We start from the raw sequence: 22,436 nt of genomic DNA on the forward strand, positions 1-22,436 counted from the left end.
ATAATGCTATTGATCTGAGAATAAGATTTTTTTCCTTTTCCCTTCCACTAAGTGAAACTTTGAACATTTGTTGGATAGACTCTCCCTCTCCTTTTCTTTCTCCCTCTCTCTGTGTCTGTGTCTTTGTCTGTCTTTCTTAAAATTTAGCTATAACATGTAGACATTGCCCAGATCTTTAGTTTACAGCTTGATGAATGTTTGTTTATTGTAATGTACCCTGGTACCCACCTCCCAAATCAAAATAGGGAAGTTTCCAGCACTTAAGGAGATATATCCCATACTGCTTTTGACAACTGGATTTTTTGTGGTTTTCAAAGAAAAATGTATTTATGAATACGTACATTTTAAGGATGCTAGTAATAAATTATCTAAATATCTATTAAGTTAAAAAGTAGAGAAATTGTTAAGAAATTGGAGATAAATAGAAAAACAGAGAAGATTGAGAGAAATTGGGTAACAGAGACAGTAAGTTGTGAGAGGCCAAGAGGTATATGAGGAGGAATCGCCAGTTGAAAGAAGACATAGGATGATATGAATTAGGGGCTACAGACTTATAGTCACACAAAGGGCAGAGGCTGAAAGGACAGCACTCTGTCCTCTGGATCCTCTCGATATCTGGAGAGGCACTGCGTCATCCTGGAGATTCCAATGGAGAATTCATAGGCTCAGAAATCAAGTAGCTTGAGGCTGTCGGAAGCTTTAGAGAGAAAAATACTTCCCCAAAACCCTAACCTGAGTCGGAAGCTGTCTGGAAGGGCACTTGCTTTTCTTGAAGACCTGAGGCTAAGAGAGAATCCAGAGATGTGCCCAGCACTGTGGGCAGGACTCCGGACCTGTGGTCAGCATTTCTAACGTGCCTACTTGTAGGCAGATTGTACCTGAGGCTGTGCACACTGTCATAAATTGGACTTCTCCAAGGGCCTGGCTGACTATGTGATCACTTAGGTGAATTTCTAGTGGGTTGCAGAGCAGGATGGAAAGCCCTGGGTGTGTTCTCAAGTTCCTGTCTGTGGAGAACAATATGTGTGTGTATCCTCTAAACTGAGGCGGAGGAGAAGGGTCATTGAGGTACGTACAGAGACTTCTATTTGAGGGCACCCTGATGATTTCATCAGAAATGCTGATAAAGTAGGAAAAAATGTGGAGCAGGACGTGAAGCTGATGAGGTTGGAAGGGAAAAAAAAAAGTACCACCTCCCAATATGATGCCTTTCAGTCTATATATTGTCATAGCAGATACAGCATGTTTAGTTGCTTTCTACTTCAGTTGTACCAAGTTTAAGCCATCTTCATAAACTATAAGGCTAATGATAATTCACTGACCTTGTTGTCTTATGTCTCTACGATAATCCTATGACCCTACGTGGGCAGATGATATAATGAATTTATTTTATAGACAAGGAAGCTGAGGATTAGGGAAGATTACTGACTTCACCAAGATTACTTAACAAATCAAAAGACATCAAACCCTGGTCTTTGGACTCCAGAACCTGGGTTTGCTCTCAGGCACTGCTGCCTCTCCAGTCTCATAGATCCAGAACTGTGGTTTATCAGTAGTTAGTAGTTGGCAATGAACTGTTAATAACACCCACCACACTTTACAACACAGTATAATAACAATGAAATCACAGGGTAGCGATCTGTTTCAAGGGTTATAAATATTTTCAATATTTTAGCCAAGGCATAATTAGGAAAGAAGCAATAGAAATAGTGTGGGTGGACTGGGCCAGAAAAACCTGTGGTCCAAATCCATGATTGCTGTTTCCTGGATAAACAACACTAGACAAGTTCTTGAACCTTTCAGAGCCTGACTTTCTATTCATGAATTCAATGAATCCGTATTTATTGAATGCCTGCTAAAGCAGCCAGGCATTGTTTTAGGCACTTGGGGTACATCCAGGAAAGTGTAGTTGTACTGGGATAAAACCAGACAAAAATATTCCTGCCATGCCCTGGTGGAGCTTACATTTTATTGGGAGAGGCTCACAGTAAGCAGTAAACATGCCATGTATCTGAGTTATAGGAGGTGATCATTTACTGTGTAGTGAATAAAGCAGAGAAGGTGGAATCAGGAATGTGGGAGGCAGGGAAGGTGTTGACAATTCCCAATCAAGCGGTCAGGGTAGGCCGGTTCTTGGCAGCGCTGTCTTTCCGGCACATCAGGCTCAATAAATCATCTTTGACTCCTTTCTTTTCCTCTTGCCAAATTGATCAGGAAATCCATTTGTATCTATCTTCAGAGTATTTCTACAATCTGACAGTTGTCTCCATCTTCAGCCTACCACTGTGGTCCAGGCTTCAGCTACTGGAAAGTTAAGACCACCTAAGAAAAAGTGACTAAATTTGAATAATGGGAATTTTATGGAACAAACATTGTTTTATGTATATAATGTGTTAGGGCTGTTAACAAGCTTTGCTATACAGAGGATTAAATTAGAACATTGAAACTGTGGTTTACAGGAGCAACTCATAGTTGCTACAGAATAACCCTATTTCTGATTATGTTCTAATTTAAAAGATTAAATTTTATATGTACATTTGTTGTACAGTTGGTTTTGTTTCCAAGAAAGAAGCAACATAAGCAGGCTAAATAAAGTTTATGAAATACTATCAGTAAACATCAAGGCTTTAAAACAGAGTTTTTTTTTTCCCTAGAGAGAGAAAAAAAAATTCTCGTATAGTCTATTTCCTGAAAAGTTTGCAGATGCTAATGAAACAATTTGAAGGATTCCTGCCAGTCTCCTCCTTGAAAAATGATAGTAAATGAAATGTCTTTAATGAAAGCCAAATAAGAATAGATTTTTTTTTTCATGTGCTAATGCTAAGTTTTCTATGAAATAACACCTTGAAATTTTGGAGAAAAAAAAAAACTGGTACGTCCAAACTTTCAAAATGTGATATATTTACCTTTTGCTTTGCTAAAATATTTCTTATAGGTAGAATTGTGACTGTCATATAAAGACAAAATGAAGACACAGGAACTATTTCACTAAATGTATAATTAATGATCGAACTGGTTAGATGTTAGAACCAGTCCAAAGAACATTTGAAAAGTAGGTGTTTTTAGGCAAGATTAAAATAAGATTCAACAATGACATATACAATTGGTTAATTTCCAAAAGGGATTTAAACTATCACCTTTGGATTCTCTTATTCACCAGACACAATTTATATCTCTGCCAGACAAAATTCTGCAAAGTAACATGTAACTCCAACTGTCTGGAATCTTTAATCAGTAGTAAACAGTAGGTTGAACTAAGTACGTTTCCCCACAAGACCGTTGGATGACCTTCACTTTCGTATGACATTCAAAGGACCTGCCCCCTTACCTTTTTGCCTTATTTCTGAGTTTTGGATGTTTTTTATGACAGCTTTTAGAATTAGTCTACAAGTGTAAAGATATTTTTATGCTTTTATTTTTTTCTCTTTTGCATGGATTGAAAAACTATCCAAAACATTAGCCCTCCACCCCCTGAAGGAAACCAAGGATTTCTTCCGCTGAGTAGTTCCATGTTTTTCCTGAAGATGCAAACTTTACTAGATGGGAAAGTTGCCTCAAACTCTAGAGGAAAATTAAAAGGCTACTTAAGAATCTTCCTTGGGAAGGTTAATTGTGGATGTAGATATTTAATCACTCTGTGATATTAAATATGCAGTTTTAATATTGATTATATGTAAATTATTTTAAAAGAAATATGTCAAGATTATATTGGAGGGAAGAGAAGAACAGGTGGCCTGAGACTCAGGGACTGAATCAGGAGGTGCTGCCAGATGTTGCTTTCCATTCCCTGAACAAACTGGAGCAAGTGAGTCAGAGACTGGGTGCAGGTGAACGAGAGCACTCTGGATGTGGTCCAGGCATCCTAGAGATGCAGGTTTCTTAGGTTACATTTTGAATGATGCCAAAGGAAACAGCAGGAAAGGCACTGATTTTCTGGAGCATTAGGCAGTCATTTGAACGATCACTGCCTTAGGCGTTCATGCCCCAGCCAGTTTTGCACAGCTGTCGTCACAGGACAGCACACTTCCTGTCGTAAAGCTGTGTACCTTCTGCCTTTCAGAGACAAGACCTAAGTGCCAGGTTGTCAAAGATCAAGGAAAGAGCCCAGACTGTGAGGAAACCTCACTTGCTGTTTGTGGGAATGTAAATGGGAATAAAGCTTCTTCAAAGACAGTTTGGCAATTTCTGTCAGTATCTAAGTATCCAGTATTTGCAATGTTCTTTCCATTCAGTGAAAGAAACAGAAATCTAGTTGCAGAGTTCTAAGGACTGAATGGCAACATTCATGTAATTCAGAAAGAAAACTGAATTTGTGAAATTGCTATTATTACTTTTTCACATAAGCTTTTTATTATAAATTAGCCTTCTGCTTTAAACTTAAATTTTTCTAAACCTTTACAGAAAAACTAAAGTTATGACCATAAGCAATCTGGGCATATTTGTATGATGTGCAGGCTAATTAATTTTAGAAATATGACCATATTGCTATTTAGTAATACAGGTTTTCAATTTGAATGCCTATTCATAAAAAAAATCTCCCAATAATATACATCTGCAGTAGGAAAGAGAAATACTGTTATAATGTTTGTTTCCTAACAGGCAGACCAGAATTTACTGAACATTTTTCTTACAGACAAGTTACTCCAAGTATTTCAAAGCTGACAGTGGCTAATTACGATTCATCTATTCACCAAAACTTTTTACATGTACATTTTCAGAGTTTGTTTTTTCCCTTCAGTAAATACCACATCACGAATAAAGTGAATGTGAAAATGTATATCATGCTATTCACTTTGTGCCATAGTGATCCTTTATAAAGTATTTCAGGTACTGTTAGATATAATCAAAATTGCCAAAACCTGAGGCTTTTAAACCTAGTGACGAAAGTATCAGGTAAATGCATTGGACTGAGTGTCACAGTTTTGAAGATGGCCAAGTATATATACATTATATAATCTTTTATGATACAATTGAACTATGACTTGTGTAACACTGTTATTTTTAAAAATTCTTTTCAAGGAAAGAAGATTCCCCAAATTTATAGCAAAAGAAATGGAGAATATGTACATAGAAGAGTTGCGTTCTTCAGTGAATTTGCTAATGGCCAATTTGGAAAGTCTTCCAGTTTCGAAAGGTGGCCCAGAATTTAAACTGCAAAAATTAAAACGTTCACAGAATTCTGCATTTTTGGACATAGGAGACGAGAATGAGATTCAGCTGTCGAAGTCAGACGTGGTCCTGTCATTCACCTTGGAGGTAAGTAGCTTTATCCTGTGCTCGCTTCTGACAGCATCAGCGAGCCTGCAAGGTCATTTCTGCTGACCTTCCGGTAACATTTCACATTTAAAACCTTATTTTGAAGAATTTAAATTATTCTTCATTTACTAGACAATCAGACAGTGAATGCAAATCAATGCAAATTGTCCCTTAAACAAAACAGCGGTATTAGGGTTAAATAATAAAATAATAAAAGTGTTGAGGCAAGTCTTCTTGGTGCCAACCAGGCGAGTGTAAGTTCATTAATAAAGTGAGCATTGAAACACACTTGGGTAGAAATAGGATTTAAACACATAATTGAACCCTCTGTAATTTGGAAACTCCTTTCAGGCTTTTGGCTAGCCTTGTTTTAAATCTACTTCACCTATGAGGTCCTCTTTCCACATAAAGCAGCTGTAACGCACAGTATTGGGTACGAGAGGTGATGAGAGAAGTAAAGACTCCTTCCTTTCGAGGACTTCCAGTTCCACCGTAGGTACAGTAAATATGAAAAACAAGAACAAGAGTTGTGCATTTAAAGTTGTGTTCCCCAAGACTTCAGAGTTTCATCCCTTTTATTCTAATCACTGGAAACCAGAGATATTGATAACTGACTCTTATAATGCTACCTGTGGATTTTTTAAAAATTTTTATTGAAGTATAGTTGATTTACAGTGTTGTGTTAGTTTGGGGTATACAGCAAAGGAATTCAGTTATACATACACATATATATTCTTTTTCAGATTCTTTTCCATTGTAAGTTATTACAAGATATTGAATACAGTTCCCTGTGCTACACAGTAGGTCCTTGTGTTTATTTTAGATACAGTAGTGTGTATATGTTAATCCCAAACTCCTAATTGACCCCTGCCCCCACCTCTTTCCCCTTTGGTAATCATAGTTTGTTTTCTATTTCTGTGAGTCTATTTCTGGTTTGTAAATAAGTTCATTTGTACCTTTTTTTTAAGATTTCATATACAAGTGATATCATGGATATTTATCTTTCTCTGTCTGACTTACATCACTTAATATGACAATCTATAGGTCCAACATGTGGATATTTTTCATAATGACATTTCTTCACGGCTAATCCCTGAATATGGGCTAATTCGGGTATATATTCGTGGGTTTGTACACAACAGCCACACGTCCCCTGACAATATGAAGCTTGAACATACAGCTCTCTCATAAATTAAAGTTTGTGTCTCCTTCCTTGTGCTATTGTATGCTCTCCCTGCTGGTTCCCAGTACTGCTATTTGAGTTTGCTCTTTGACAAAGCAAAGTACATGGAGTCTTAGGAGGGATGGTTTTAAATTTCTGTAAGTAATTCTCACACTTGACTTGCTTTGTTTATGGAAGAAAAAGCAAATGTCTGCTTCTGTTCTTTCCTCCACTTACTCACCTCTAAGAGAAAGTCAAGCTTAAGGATAAGACAACTTGCCTCTCTCTTAACTTCCAGGCTAACAATTTCTTGGTAGGTTAACAGATTAAATTTAGTGTCAGAGTAGAAATAGGTTTTCCTCTGACTCCAAACTCAGTTCTGGGGTTGGTTAATGACTTTGCTCCTGGGTTTCTTCTCAATCTCTTTAGCCTCATAACCTAAGGAAGTTAAATCTGAAACTACGTGGTATCTTACGTGTAAAATTTCCCAATCATTCCTGCCTTGGGTTTCCTGCTGACTAAAATGTAAAGTTCCAGCTGTTTTTTTCCTTCAGGTTTGTACAAAACAAAATCAATTATTTAATTACAGTATGACTTTTTCTAACACAGGTTGGCATTTAAATTCGTTAATGATGAAAATAATTTGGAAAGCAAGCCATTTTTTGTAACGCGTAAACCTACCATTATCTCTATAAACACGCAGTACTGAAAGCAGTTTGAAACATTCTTTTTTCTCTCTTGTTTAAAAATCTTACACCATTGTAAATAATTAGCTTTTATGAATTCTCTTTTTCCCTTTCGAAAACAAAACTTGCTCAGGAGTTAGTGTTTCTGTGAGGCTAAGAATTGTTGTTCTGTACTTTATTGCCAGCATGTTAAACAGGTCTGTTTAGTTAATAAAATGGTGTTAGGAGGATAATATGAGTTAAAACTTAGTTTTGCCATAGTCTGAGCAGCCTCCATATTTTATGATTGTTTTGACACCCTCCACTGCTATGTCTATATATGGAGATATTTTCCTGTTATGCATAGCATTAATGCAGATCTGGTCCATGGTCCCTACTGTATATTAAATAGGAGTTATGTGTCTGACCACAAAATGAAATTACTTTCAGGGTGCGGGACACCCGAGGTGATGGCCTGGGAGCCTCCTCCCGCCCCACGGCCTCTGACCTCAGCCAAACTGAGTCACTATCCCAGCCCATCTTCCAAGCCTTGTTCCTCAGACCCCAGATTTCAGCCTAAGAAAGCTTTGAAAGGCAGGCAGTTAATCCAATTTAAGAGTATCGTATTTCATCAGTCAGGCCTAGTGTTGGTCCAGTGGAGAAGTTTTTCCTAAGAACTGAACTGTGAGTCTTGAAGAAAAAGTGCAGATTTGAAAAGCTGCTCAAATTTGATCATGTCTTTATAGGTGCTCCCCACTCTTCCCTTGTCCCTCCACACCCCATTCTCTCATCAAGCTCATGTTTGCTGTAGCTTTTACCACCAAACATAGAATTCACTTATTTATTATGTTTATTATTTGTTATCTGACTTTCTGTGCTAGAATGTAAACTGTAGGAAGTTAAGGTCTTTTTTTTCCTCTCTCTCTCTCTTTTGTTGACTGAGTTATTCCAAGAGTCTAAACCAGTGCCTGGCACTCAGTTGACTCGATCAATATTTATTTATTTATTTTAAACACCTTTATTGTGATGTGATTCCTGTACAGTAAACTACACATATTTCATATGCACAATTTGATAAATTCTGATTGGTGTATACACCCATGAAACCACCACCACAAGATAACTAACATTTCCATCACTCCCCAAGAGGAGCAGTTGATCACTATTTATTGGATTAGGGACTTTTATGGTATCAAAAAGCAGCAGTCAGCTTCACAAGATTAGTTTTAGGTTTCACCACTCATGAAGACTTCAGAGAGAACCGTAAAGCAAGAGATAAGCTAACCCACAAGCCATACGATGCTATGTTAAAATTAAACACTCAAGTGAAGCTAGGAAAACAAATGTTCACCCATGTTAAGAGTCTGTCTGTTGTAAGGGGAATGGTGTCGGTGGCATGAGTATAGTTGATTTTCACACTGAGTGTTTTTGTTGGTATTAGGCCGGCGACCCTGTGACTGCCTTCATGTCTGATGGCACGTGGATGGTCCCCCATACACCACCATGCTACTCAGCTTCCTTTCCCCACAACCCGCACGTACCCAAGTGCCACATAGCTCTATGGGCAGGCAATGCATTATTCAGAAACATGTTTCTAGTTTCACTAGTTTCATATTTTGTACATGCCTCCCTTCTTTTTGCTTCTAGAATAACTTCATTCTTCCTTACTACATCAGTCCTAAAGAAATCTGGTGGTGGGGGGGAACAAGATAAAATGTAGATCAGTTTTATTTTCTGTAGTTCCTTTAGCAAGTTTTGCTGGGAATTGGTTGTGAGACAGTCACCTAAAATTAGGTTAGTTGATGGTCCATGGAATTCTTAGCTGTCTTTATCTTTAGTGAAGGAGACTAGCTATGCTTTTTAAAATTCCTTTTAGAAGCCAGAGCTGTAGAGTTGTGTTGTCTTATTCACAAAGAAGTATGGCTTCATAACGGGAGTTCCATCTCTTGAAAGTGGCAAATCTGCAAGATAGAACATTCTGGGCACAGATGGGCGTATTGTTCTGAGGAGCAGAAAGCCGTTTCACAAGTCATGTGTTTTAGGCAGTCCTGTTTCCAGTAGTGTGTAGTGGAGGTGACAGAAATAGTGTTAAACAGGTGCTTCCTTTCTTCTCTCTTGCACTTTGGCTATTAAATACACTACAGACAGAGATACAGCACAAGCAGTCATATCCCCACATACGAACCCATGCCGTCAGGGTTCCTAGATTTATCCTGTGTACACAGTTCTGTTCCATACTTAAGTGACTGTCAAAACATTATCATTGAATTAAGACTTCATTAAAGTTATGGTAGTAGGTCCTTATGGAGGATTAAAAGAGGACCTTTTAATCAGTATGGTTATATATTTCATTTGTCTCAGATTCTTGTCAGCTCTGTTTATATAAGAATCTAAGGACAAGTTTGTTGCTATATTCCTGACAAAAACTTGATTTATTGAAAGCGAACAACTTCTTTTCCTTATTTTCCTTAAACAAAATTTGGTACTTCACCTCAATTTCCTTGAGTATTAGCGCAACGGTAAAAGAAGTGACTGTTATCTATTAATTCTCTGTTAATTCTCATAGTCTGTTTTCAGTTAAGTATTTTAGTTCATATGTTGGGGTGCATTTCACTGTGACAAAATGACAGAAGCCTTGGTTGAGAGAGGAAAATGGTTCTGAATTTGACTTGTATTTTTTGGTGATCACTTTCCCATACGATTTTGTGAGAAAACAAAACAAAAATGAAAAGCCTTTGTGCTTACAAACATAACCCTTCTGTTGTATCAGATTTGAAAGGGAGAAAAGTTCCTTAAAGATTATTTGTTTCCTTGAGACTTTTTGCCTCATGATCCATATCAAAACTCTATGAAAAGTGTGGTGATTTTAATAAAGTATTAAAAGATCAATAAATGATATAGATGATACTTTGAGGATATTTTGCTAGGTACATGGTGTGAATGCTATTAGTCTTGTTTGTACATTACAACATGAGATCAGTAAATGAATGTGCACATATAAAAATGCCATTAAATGTATTTTCTGAATGTTAAGAATTTGGGAAACTTCATGATGCAAGTTTTGGTTAAAAAACTACAGTGAATAATATTCAGTGGTATATTCATATTTTAAAATGTGCACATCCAGTGTGGATGTTAGGTTACAGTGCTTTAAGATTGGCAGACTTTTATACAAACATAAAAAGCGTACTTGAGAAGTAGGTTTCCCTCTCCCCCAGGAGTTACAAATATAGATGGTAATATCAGTCTTTCCACCCTTTTCCAGTGGACTACATTAAATTAGTTATGTATCTTTAATGGATGGGAAAATTTTTTTCCTTGTCAAATTACTAGTAGGATATTTATTGGCAAGTAAAATTTTCCATAATTTTGCAGTAAGATATACATTGGCCATAAAGAAAATTCTTTTATAAATGCTAGTAGACATATAAAATAAGTCAAAATAGAAGTTTTCTGATGTCATGTATTGATTTCAGTGAATTAGTATCATGGTGACAATGTCTACCAGTCACTTTTCTGGAACTCAACCTGTCTTCCTTTCATCACATAGACTGAAATTTCATTAATCTGCTTTACCTCATGCAGACTTGCCATAATTTTTTTAAGTCTCAGAGTTTATATTTCACTTAATTCACTATGGTTTATATTTAGAGACTTTAATCTTTAATAGCTGGCAGGAGATGTGTCTTCAGATACCAGACTTCCTCAAAATGCATTTACTATACCTTCCGTGAATAAGGCAGATTATAAAGAAGACAGACTACCACTGATATTGCCAGATCATTTTATCAGTTGGTCTTCCTGGTTGTAGTTCATGCTGTTCTCTCTGTATATTGCTGAGTGCTGTCAACTTGACTTATCAGTTAAACATTTTTCTTCTCTTCAGATCGTCATAATGGAAGTGCAAGGTTTGAAGTCAGTTGCTCCCAATCGAATTGTTTACTGTACGATGGAAGTGGAAGGAGGTGAAAAACTGCAGACAGACCAGGCGGAAGCCTCGAGGCCACAGTAAGCCGTTTGAAAAAAAATTTTTTTTTGTTTTTGGTTTTCCTTCCTTCCCAAAGCAACTTGCCTTATTCATTTGCAGAATTGTATGGTTTTACACTCTGAAACTGTTATGTGCCTAGCTTTGTCTCAGCTGTGTTAGAATCAGTGTGTGCCTTTCTAGATAAGGATGCTGTAATTAGAGCTGTAGCAGAATCCCTGTGTGGTACAAACAGAAAATCCAACGTGCAAATGTGAAGTTAATTATTAGGCAATTAAATGTTTGTAAGTCATTTGTCAGGAAAGCATGTTTTGTTATCATGTGTCGTGTAAAAAGCAGTGCTTGATCCTACGTCAGTGACTAGCAGTGGAATCTGTAGTCTGTTCATTTCTGTGTGTTCGAGCTCCATGGTGGGGCCGAGTTGGACCTGCTATTCTGCACAACATCTTGGGATACTTTAGTGAGTTGAAGAACTAGGTAATGACTACTGCGCAGTAATTGGAGATGCTAAAGCTGTTCTTCCCTGGCAAGTTTATGTTTCAAATTCTGGAATGAGTTTAACTAAGTTGGGAAGATGTTCTTCTGAAAGGATTCAAACTTTGAAAACATTAGAGTCTTTGGTAGAAATCACCCGGTTGGCCTGAAGACTTCAAATGAAAACTGCCTGCCCTTCATTTGTACACTGCCTTTAGATAACATTTTTTTCTTCCACTTAAACTTTATGCAGAATTTCGTACAGGACTTAGGAGTTTTGCCTTATCAGGGTATCAATATGTGGCCTGTTGATTCAGGAAACTTCGGCTTCCGGTGAGATGCTGGCTGGGCACTGGCTAGGCACCAGACAGAGAGGAACAAGACACTTCCATCTGCTTTAGGGCAGGCGCAGTCCAAGAGGGGATACAGAGGATTAAGTGTAACAGGACAGATACGCACAGAGTATTATGGGATTGAGAAGAAGTAAGTTGAAACTTCTCACCCACCTTGCAAAGTCCTGCAGGTCTGTCCCTGCCCAGCCTCTCATTACCTCTGAGACTGCCCCTTGCCCCTCCATGCCCCTGGCTGGTTACTGTTCCACCACCTGGACATGGTGCAGTTCTTCAGACATATCTGCCTACTCTTATCATTGCAGGTGCATTTCCCTCTGCCTACAGCCACCTTCCCTTTTATCTTTTTATAGCTGGGTCCTTAGTGTTGAGAAACTTAAACTTCACTTGCTGAGAACAACCCTTCCCTTTAGATAACCATCGGTGCTGAGCAGATATTTCCTGGCTCACCTCTTTATAGGTTTTAGGTGAATGGGTTTCTCTCTGTTCATTTTGTATCGTGGTTCGCCTTGAGAAAAGGACAGAGTCCTTTTCTTATTTGTTTTTGTATCCTAGACCCTGGTAGGTCCTCAGTCAGAATTTACTAATTCAGCTGCCCACGCTGACTTTGATGTCTTAGTCACAGTATATATTTAAGGGCGTGGTATTCACAACTGCAGCCAAATAGAACTGATTTAAAGTATGACAAGGAAGTGACAATAATGAGGATAAATAGCTCTTGTAAGAGGTTAGAGCCTCTCAAGAGGAGGCGGTGAGAGAGAGAAGGAAATTGGGGCCATTTCTGGCAGGATGTGTGGAGTCAAGGGAGACGTTTGGTGTGTGTGGTAAAGATCAGCTGTGCCGATATGTTCACAGAGTTTCACAGCCATAGTCAATTTTAGAACATATTCATCACCTCAGAAAGAAACTCTGTACCTTTTACTTGTCAACCTCAAATCACCCCAGCCCTAAGCAAATATTAATTGACTTTCTGTCTCTATGGGTTTGCCTGTTCTGGACGTTATCATATAAATGGAAACATATACTATGTGGTGTTTTGTGTCTGGCTTCTTTCACTCATCATGTGTGTTCAGGGTTCATCCATCTTGGGGCATGTATCAGGGTTTCATTCCTTTTTAGGGTGGAATGATATTCCATCATATAGATATACTGCATTTTGTTTATTCACCTAGGCTGACAGCACTTGGGTTGTTTCCACTCTTTGACTACTGTGCATAATGCAGGAGTTAAAGCTGGTGTACAAGTACCCTCAAATGTAGCTATTTTCAATTTTGGGGGGTATATGGGTAGGAGTAGAGTTGCTAAATGATGTGATAATTCTATGTTTCATTTTCTGAGGATCCAGAAAATGCTTTTTCACAGTGACTTCACCATTTTACTTTCCCACCAACAACGTGTGAGAGTTCTAATTTCTTCTGTTCTCACCAGTGCTTATTATATGACTTGAAAAAATATATGCAGTTATCCTAGTAGAGTGAAGTGGTTTCTTGTGGCTTTTGATTTGCACTTCTGTAATGGCTAGTAATGTTGAGCATCTTTTCATATGCTATAATGTCCATTTGTATATCTACTTTAGAGAAAGAAATGTCTATTCAAAATTTTTGTCCATTTTTCATTCAATCTGTTGCCTTTTGGTTGTTAAGTTGAAAGACCTATTTGTATATTCCACTTACTAGACCCTTACTGGATATATGATTTGCAAATGTTTTCTTCCATTCTGTGCATTGTCATCTTATTTATAATGGCTTTTGAAACAAAAGTTTTACAGCTTTAAGTCCAATTTACCTAGTTTTTCTTTGTTGCTTGTGCTTTTGGTGTCATATCTAAGAATCCAATGCCAAATCCAAGGTCACAAAGACTTATTTCTGTGATTTCTCCCAAGACTTTTATCGTTTCAGCTCTTACATTTAGGTCGTTGATCCATTTTAAGTTAGTTTTTGTACATGGTGTGATGTAGGGTACAACTTCCTTCTCTTGTGTGTGACAGTCCAGTCATCCCAACACCGTTTTTTGAAGAAAGTATTACTTGTCCATTAAATGTTCTTGGTACCCGTTTGAAAATCATTTGACCATAGATACTTGGGTTTATTTACAGACTCTCAGATTAATTCCCTTGATTTATTTATATGTGTATCCTTATCACAGTACCACATTATCTTGATTACCATTGCTTTGTATTAAATTTTAAAATCAGGAGTGTGAGTCTTCCAAGATCATTTTGGCTATTCTTTTCCATGTGAATTTTAGAATCAGTTTGTCAATTTCTGCAAAGATGTTGCAAATATCACTACCTAAGATTCTAATAGGGATTGTATTGAATGTGGGGTCAGTTTGAAGAGTTTTACCATCTTAATAATATTAAGTCTTCCTACCCAGGAACATAAGATATCTTTCCATGTAACTAGATCTTTTAATTTCTTTCAATGATGTTTTGTGGTTTTCAAAGTAGTTTTGTCCTTTGGTTAAATTTATTTATCATATTTTTATTCTTTTTGATCTTTTGTAAATAGAATGGTTCTTTTAAATTATTCTTTGGATTGTTCATTGCAAGTGTATAGAATACAGTTGATTTTTGTATATTAATCCTATGTACTGCACCCTTGCTGAACTTGTTTATTCTAATAGTTTTTTTTTATTGGATTTCTTAGACTTTTCTATATGTAACATCATGTCATCTGCAAATAGTGATCATTTTACTTCTTATTGTCCAATCTGAATGCTCTTTCTTTCTTTTTTTTCTTTCTTTCTTTTCTTTCTTTCTTTTCTTTCTTTCTTTTCTTTCTTCCTTCCTTCCTTCCTTTCTTCCTTCCTTCCTTTCTTCCTTCCTTCCTTTCTTCCTTCCTTTCTTTCTTTCTTTCTTTCTTTCTTTCTTTCTTTTCTTTCTTTTCTTTTTCTTTCTTCCTTCCTTCCTTCCTTTCTTTCTTTCTTTCTTTCTTTCTTTCTTTCTTTCTTTCTTTCTTTCTTTCTTTCTTTCTTTCTTCTTCCTTCCTTCCTTCCTTCCTTCCTTCCTTCCTTCCTTCCTTCCTTCCTTTCTTCCTTTCTTTTCTTTCTTTCTTTCTTTCTTTCTTTCTTTCTTTCTTTCTTTCTTTCTTTCTTTCTTTCTTTCTTTCTTTTCTTTCTTTCTTTCTTTTCTTTCTTTCTTTTCTTTCTTCCTTTCTTCCTTCCTTCCTTTCTTTCTTTCTTTCTTTCTTCCTTCCTTTCTTTCTTTCTTTCTTTTCTTTCTTTTCTTTCTTCCTTCCTTTCTTTCTTTCTTTTTCTTTCTTTCTTTCTTCCTTCCTTCCTTCCTTCCTTCCTTCCTTCCTTCCTTCCTTCCTTTCTTTTCTTTCTTTCTTTCTTTCTTTCTTTCTTTCTTTCTTTCTTTCTTTCTTTCTTTCTTCCTTTCTTCCTTTCTTCCTTTCTTCCTTTCTTTCCTTTCTTTCCTTTCTTTCCTTTCTTTCCTTTCTTTTCTTTCTTTTCTTTCTTCCTAATTGCCCTTAGTAGCTCCTCTAGCACAATGTTAAATAGCAGTGGCAGGAGTAGACATCCATATATTTCTGAAAATATAGGAAGGAAAAGCACTATCTTTCATCATTAAACATGATGTTAGCTGTGCCCTTTTCATAGATGCCCCTTACCAGTTTGAGAAATTTCCTTTCTATTCCTAGTTTGAGTGGGTTTTTTTTTTTCCATGAAAGGGTGTTGAATCTTGTCAAATGCTTTCTCTGCATCTACTGAAATGATCATATATTTGCTTCTGTTCTGTCAATATGGTATATTATATTATTTGACTTGGGGGTGGTAAACCAATTTTGCATTCCTGGCATAAATGCCACTTGGTCGTGGTGTGTCATTCTTTTTGTTACGGGATTGAGTTCTCTAGTGTTTTGTTGAGGATTTTTAAAATCTGTATTCATAATAGATATTGATCTGTAATGTCCTTTCTGTGGCCTCTCTGTCTGATTTTATATTGGCTTCATAGAAGTCTTCTACTTTTTAGAAGGGTATGAAGAATTGGCATTAATTATTCTTTCTGTGTTTGGTAGAATTACCAGGGAAAGCATCTGGGGCTGGACTTTTCCTTGTTGGTATTTTCTGATTACTAATTCTGATTACCTAATCAGCCATGACGGCCCTGCCAGGTCGAGTTCCTGGTGAGAGCCCTCTTCCTGCTTCACAGGTGGCAGCCTGCTTGCTGTGTCCTCACATAGTGAAGCGACAGATCTCATTTCTCTTCATCCCTTATAAAGATACCAATCCCATCATGGGGCTCCGCCCCCATGGCCTCATCCAAGCCCAGTTACCTCCTGGAGGCCCCCCTCCAAATACCATCACACTGGGGATTAGGGTGTCAAAATACTGATCCTAGGAGAATTACAAACATTACCTTCCTCTTGTGCTCCGTGAGTTCCCGAGGGAGTGCACATGCCCTAAGAATCTCAATGCCATGTTGTTTGTATAGAACCTTTTTTTAAAGTTTCTTGGGGTAGAATTAGTATAGTATAAAATTCTTTTATTGAAATTTAGGTGATTTTTAGTCAATTTATCCCCTTGTGCCACTATCATCAAAATTCAGTTTCAGAACATAGTCTCTCAAAAAGTTCCCTCAGGCTCATTTGCAGTCTTTTCCTGCTCTTACTCAGTTCTAGGAAACCACTCCTATGCTTTCTCGTTCTATAATTTTATTTTTTTTCCCCTGGGCATTTCATGTAAATGAAATCATGCAATATGTAGGCTTTTGTATCTGGCTTTTTTTCACTTAGCATCATCTCTAGAAAGTCTTTAACTGATACTTAAATATTCAATCAAATGTATGAATTTTTATGTAAATAGTTATGTCAACACTACCTTTTCCCACAAATAGTAAAACTTTTCACTGGACACTTCTCATTTAGTTTCTGATATACTCAGAATATACTCATGAAGAGATTCTATAAGAGGGAACATACATGTGGACAATTTAAATGAATGAAAATACTGGGGAGTTAGAAAATATTACAGTAAGCCTCCAATACTCTTTTTGTTACTCTTACCACAAGGAAATTTGACTAAAATCTCTTACCTGTGTTTCCTCATGAAGAGCAAGTTAACTTTTAAAATGAATTAAAACATTTGTATTTATCACTGTACCCCAGGGGCTTATTTCCTTAAAAACGTTATTTCCTGAATGCTGACCAACTGCAGCTTTTTTAGCAGTGTGGTTACCTTTATCTTGCACAACAGGAAAGAGATTCATCTTGCCCATCATTATAGTGAATCATGCCTCAGACACGTTTTCTAAATTTCATTGCTTCAACAGTTTGTGCTTTGTTGGAGATTAGTGCATCCTTTTGTCTGATACTAATTAAAGTGCCTTATTTAGTCCGTATTTCCAATAAATGTAATCAAGATTTCTGGCCATTGCCTATTTCGTTCCTGTAGTTCAGCTCTCCTGTCAGCAATTAGGTGGAAAACAGCGTGTGAGGTTGGTACATAACTTAGAGTATGAAACCTGAGGTCTAGTAAAAGCAGTGTTTATAGACAAGTTTGATTTATGAAGAGTGGTAGTGAGGTCACCTGTTAAAGTTTTGTTTTTAATTTTTACTTTTGACATAGGGAAGGGAATGTAGATAAAAGGTATTTTCAGTTACAAAGAAAACTCTATTTCTTTTTTTAAGTTACTGTTTTGCAGTCGCTCAGTCGATCAGGAAGAGCTTTATTCTCTATGAATGTGGAACAGAAGCATTGTTGCTTCTGTTACAGCCTTCTTATAGCCTTTTACCATTTCCAGACATTTTGTTATCTCAGTTTTAGCCCATCCCCTTAGTGATACCACCTGACAGTGAAGGGCTAGTAAGAGAGAGGTCAAGCTGCTGCTGAAAGGGGCGGGGTGACTTGTCACAGCAGTGCAGTGGTCACCAGCCTCCCGATACGTAGTGATCTTAAAGCACTCTCCCTACCGATGATGACCATCCTTTCAGAGCCTAAAAATATAAGAGCTGGTACTCTCCTGTGGAGGGCCAAGAGAGCTCTGGGATCTGAGGAAACCAAAGCAATGAAACTGGTTGTTAAAAACAAATTGGGAATTGGGGTAGAAGGGAATGGGAAATTGCTATTCAAAGGGTATAAAGTTTCAATTATGCAAGGTGAGTAAATTCTAGAGACCTGTATACGTTGTGCCTGTAGTTGACAATAATGTATCATACACTTAAAAATTCTTTAAGAGGGCAGATCTCATGTGAAATGTTCTTACCAGACACAAAAAATGCTCCAGAAAGCAACACTTTTTTTTTTTTGCTATACCCTCTGTATCTCTTTCAACTATAGTGCTGTTTTATTAAAGATATTTGAAAGTTAATTGGTCTCCGTTCCCCACCCTCTTCAAAGTAATAACATAGGAAAGCAAGAAGCAATAAGAAAAACCGATGAGTTGCATCATTAGAGAAATATATTTATGGTGGTTGGGACAGAATATTCTTCTGCCTCATGAAAATGATGGGAAATACAGGCTTCAGTACCTGTTTCTGGAAACTTTAAATTTTGAACTGGAATTGTAATAATCTGTCAAACTATGGAAAGAATACTGCCACTACAAATGGAGAGCTTATCAGAATGACAAGCTCCTGGGACAAATGTTTGAGAGAGATTAAATACAGAGTTCAAATAAGCCAAGAGAAAGCAAATGCTGCTTTTTAAAAACATACTAGTTTTCATTTTAATTTAGTAATGCCAGAATTGGTTTTGAAGTATAATTCGTTAGCTGGCTACTATGTGGCCGATGAGAGACAGAATGTACTACATTTTAAAATGATCTATCCAAAAGTGTACCTGTTTTTAATGAATCGAAAGGAAAACACTCAAACTGCACAGAAGTTTTATCTTTTCTCATTTCCATCTTTTAAAAACATGACGTTCCTTCCTCTTATATAAATAAATTCACCAGAAATAACATTTCTCTAAAATTCATACTACTAGTGCAGAAGAAAATGAGGCCTAATAAGACAAACATTGGCCAAATCTGGAAATTACACTCATTGAAAATTTATTTGCAAGTAAAGGAAGCTAATGTGTGGATCCTCATAGTTAGAGGCTTCTGAATTAGAGGGAAAATATGATGGATTAAGATGCCAAATGCTTGCTGAAGAGCACTCCTGGAAAACCAGTGAGGGAGCTCGGGGGAAGTGTGTATAACTGTGATTATCAACATTTCTGTGATGGCTTTACAGCTTACAAATAACTTCCCCTAATAATCCAGGGCTTTTTTTTTTCAGAGCAAGCTTTTAAAGTTGTTCTCATCATTATTTGATTTATGTAACCTTTTTATGGAATGGGATAAAGTTGGCAGAGTGTAAGTAGCAAACAACTTAGCTTCTGTCCCAGCTCCACTCTGAGATGAGCTCCAGGACCACCCCACCATGCCCTCGAAAGAGGTCGTGGTGGAAACCATAGCTTTGCTGCCCACTTCCAGGTGTTAAAGAATGTGTTCAGTTATTAAAAATTTCAGACCAATTTAAATCAAAACCTACCTATTTCAAAAGGGTTAAGTTTTCCTTTTCTTCCTTCCAGCTTGCCTAGAAACCTGTCCCAGGGAAGGGTAGGTTGGTCTACCTGTTGTCTGTTCTTCACGTGCTTCTTCTTTTGCCTGCTTATAAACTCTTCCTACCCGATTTGGGTAGCATGGAGGATGGGATGGGGCAAGAGGTGCGAGGGGCAAAATGTCTGTGGATGTCGGTGCTCTTTGTAGTCCTTTCTTGGTTAGCAAATGACTTCTGTTGTAGGAGATGTCCACGTTTAATGTTTCTCTGGTGCAGTTCCTTGGCCACCCAGGGACGTCTGGCATCCCACTGTTCCCTCCTAGAGAGACGTGTCCTGTGGCTGCCCTCCTTTTGCATCCTCTGAGCTACTGGTTTAACAATATCACCCACATGTCCTCTACCTGCCTGAATTTAATTTTCTTAGCAGATGACCCAAAATAAATTGGAAGCTCCTTGAAAACAAAGGCTGTACATTATACGTCCTGGTTAAAGTCTAGCACCAGCCATAAGTAATATGGCTCACTGGTGTTCTGTAATCTAACTTAAAAGTTTTCTCTACTTAGAGTATTAAAAAATAAAAAATACAGTCTCCCAGTAGGTGTCAGGGTATGACACTTGAGCCAGCACCTCTCAGGTTAACAGGCTGTCTGGTCCTCATTCTCAAATCCCAGGCTCCCATTTTCCTAGAAATTCCTTGGAAAACATATTCACTTTAGAGGGCCAGTTCTTTTGTTTCTGTGTGCTAATTTGAGGCTGAAATTCAGGACTGCTTCCAGATTCTTGCTACCCTCAGTACCCTGAGATGGGGAACTGCCTGGATAAAGAACATGACTTCCCAATGGAAACACAGGCACAACTATAGTTTTAATAGAATCGAAACATGCCTCCTCTAGTTCATAAATACCCCTCCCCAAAGCCCTTCTTTCTGGAGAAGAGCCTGTTACATGCAAGTTTAGCAGTCTCCCTTCTTTGACATTACAAAAGAAGGGTACACCTCTTACCCAACTTGAGCCTTACCAGGGTGTTTGTTCTAGAGTGGAACAACCTCCACGTCACCATTCAAAAGAATAATTTATAATTTTCACATTAGTTTTGAGAAAGCAATTGACCAATGATGTAATAAATCCTCCTGTAAATTAGATGTCTTTTCCTTCTCTGCTTTCAACAAAGTTGATGAAGGATTTATTCAAATTTTCAGCTGCTGAATGATTGAAAATAATTTTTGCTTATCAATCACTGGATTGTTTGAGGACATTCAGATAGGAGGGAAATAAACAAATGCATAGACATTGCTCTAATAATGTCCCATCTAGTTATTTTCTTGGAGTTGGCAACAGAAAGAATGAAAACCTGGATTAAAATTGATGCTGAACTGTCTTGTGTAGAATTAAGCTTTAGTCACCCACGGATACATGAACTGATTGGAAAAAGAGCACTGTCCATTTCACTAAGAGATGCATATCTAATAAATTGTTTTACTTTTTGTAACTTTTACTTATTAATATTCAGTTGTCATATTTATTTTGGATCATTTGAATGCTACTAATAATCGTAATAAAACTAAATTCAGAAGGATTTTATTTTGTTTTTGATTTTTGACAAATAAAAACTATATACATTTGAGGTGCACAACATGTTTGATATGCATATACATTGTGAAATGATTACCACAGTCAGACTAATTTACACATCCATCAGCTCCCTTTTTGTGTGTGTGGTAAGAACACTTGATCTCCTTTTAGCAAATTTCAAGTACACACAGTATTATTATTAAGTACAGTCACCATGCTGTACTTTTGGTCCCCAGAAATTAAGCATTTTATCACTGAAAGTTTGTACCCTTTGATCAATATCTTTCCTTTTCCTCCCCCCCCCCCCCCCCAGGCTCTGGTAATGACCATTCTACTTTGTTATTATGAATTTGCCTTTTTGTAGATTCCACGCGTAAGTGAGATCATGCAATATTTACCTCTATGTGTCCGGCTTATTTCACTTAACAGAATGTCTTCTAAGTACATCCAAGCTGTTGCAAATGACAGGACTTCCTTCTTTTGTAAGGTTGCATAATATTTTATTGTATGCATATGTTTTCTTTCTACAGATGGATACTTAAGTTGTTTCCCTATCTTGGCTCCTGTGAGTAATACTGCAGTGAACATAAGTGTACATAAATCTCTTAAAGATAGAAATTTTATTTCCTTTTGAGTATATGCCCAGAACTGGGATTACTGGGTCATTAGGTAGATCTACTTTTAATTTTTTGATAAACCTCAGTACTATTTTCCATAGCAACTGCACCATTTTATATTCCCCCTACAGTGTTACAACAGTTCCAGCTTTTCTACATCCTTACCAGCACTTGTTATCTTTTGTTATTTAGATAACAGCCATCGTAATATGTGTGAGGTGATGTCTGATTGTGGTTTTGATTTGCATTTCCCTGATGACTACTGATGTTGAAAATCTTTTCATGTATCTGTTAGCCATTTGTATATCTTCTTTGGAGAAAAGTCTATTTTATGTCCTTTGTCTATTTTCTAATTGGTTTTTTGTTTTTGTTTTGTTTGTTTGTTTGTGTGTTTGCTTTTGAGTTGTAGGAGTTCCTTATATATTTTGGATATGAACTTATTATCAGAGATACAATTTGCAAGTATTTTTTCACATTCTGTAGGTCACCTTTTCACTCTGTTGTTTCCTTTGCTGTGCAGAAACTTTTTAGTTTGATGTAGTCTTGCTTGGCTATTTTTGCTTCTGTAGTTTATGCTTTTAGTGTCATATCCAAAAAATCATTGCCTAGACAAATGTCAAGGAGATTTTCCCGTATGTTTTCTTCTAGCAGTTTCATGATTTTAGGTCTTGTGTTTAAGTCTTTAACCCATTTTTAGTTGATTTTTGTGTATGGTGTAAGATATGCTATCTGCAAATGGGTATCCAGTTTTCTGAGCACCATCTATTGATGAGATCATGTCATGTGCAAATACACAATTTTACTTTTTCCTTTCTGATTTAGGTGCCTAGTTGTTCTGGCTAGGGCTTCCAGTATTATGTTAAATG

General features: G+C 37.1%; 1 protein-coding gene across 8 annotated transcripts in view; it reads left to right on the forward strand.

Moving 5' to 3' along the window:
* Positions 1 to 22,436, forward strand: part of CADPS2 (calcium dependent secretion activator 2) — a 449,325-nt gene that overhangs the window by 175,382 nt on the left and 251,507 nt on the right. For all 8 annotated transcript variants that reach the window (XM_064487396.1, XM_064487392.1, XM_064487395.1 and 5 more), the window contains exons 5-6: positions 5,020 to 5,256; positions 10,970 to 11,091. In XM_064487396.1, the coding sequence (XP_064343466.1) occupies positions 5,020 to 5,256; positions 10,970 to 11,091 (359 nt within the window). The remainder of the gene's footprint in view (positions 1 to 5,019; positions 5,257 to 10,969; positions 11,092 to 22,436) is intronic.

The sequence above is a fragment of the Camelus dromedarius genome, chromosome 7 (genome assembly GCF_036321535.1).
Source record: "Camelus dromedarius isolate mCamDro1 chromosome 7, mCamDro1.pat, whole genome shotgun sequence".
NCBI lineage: Eukaryota > Metazoa > Chordata > Mammalia > Artiodactyla > Camelidae > Camelus > Camelus dromedarius.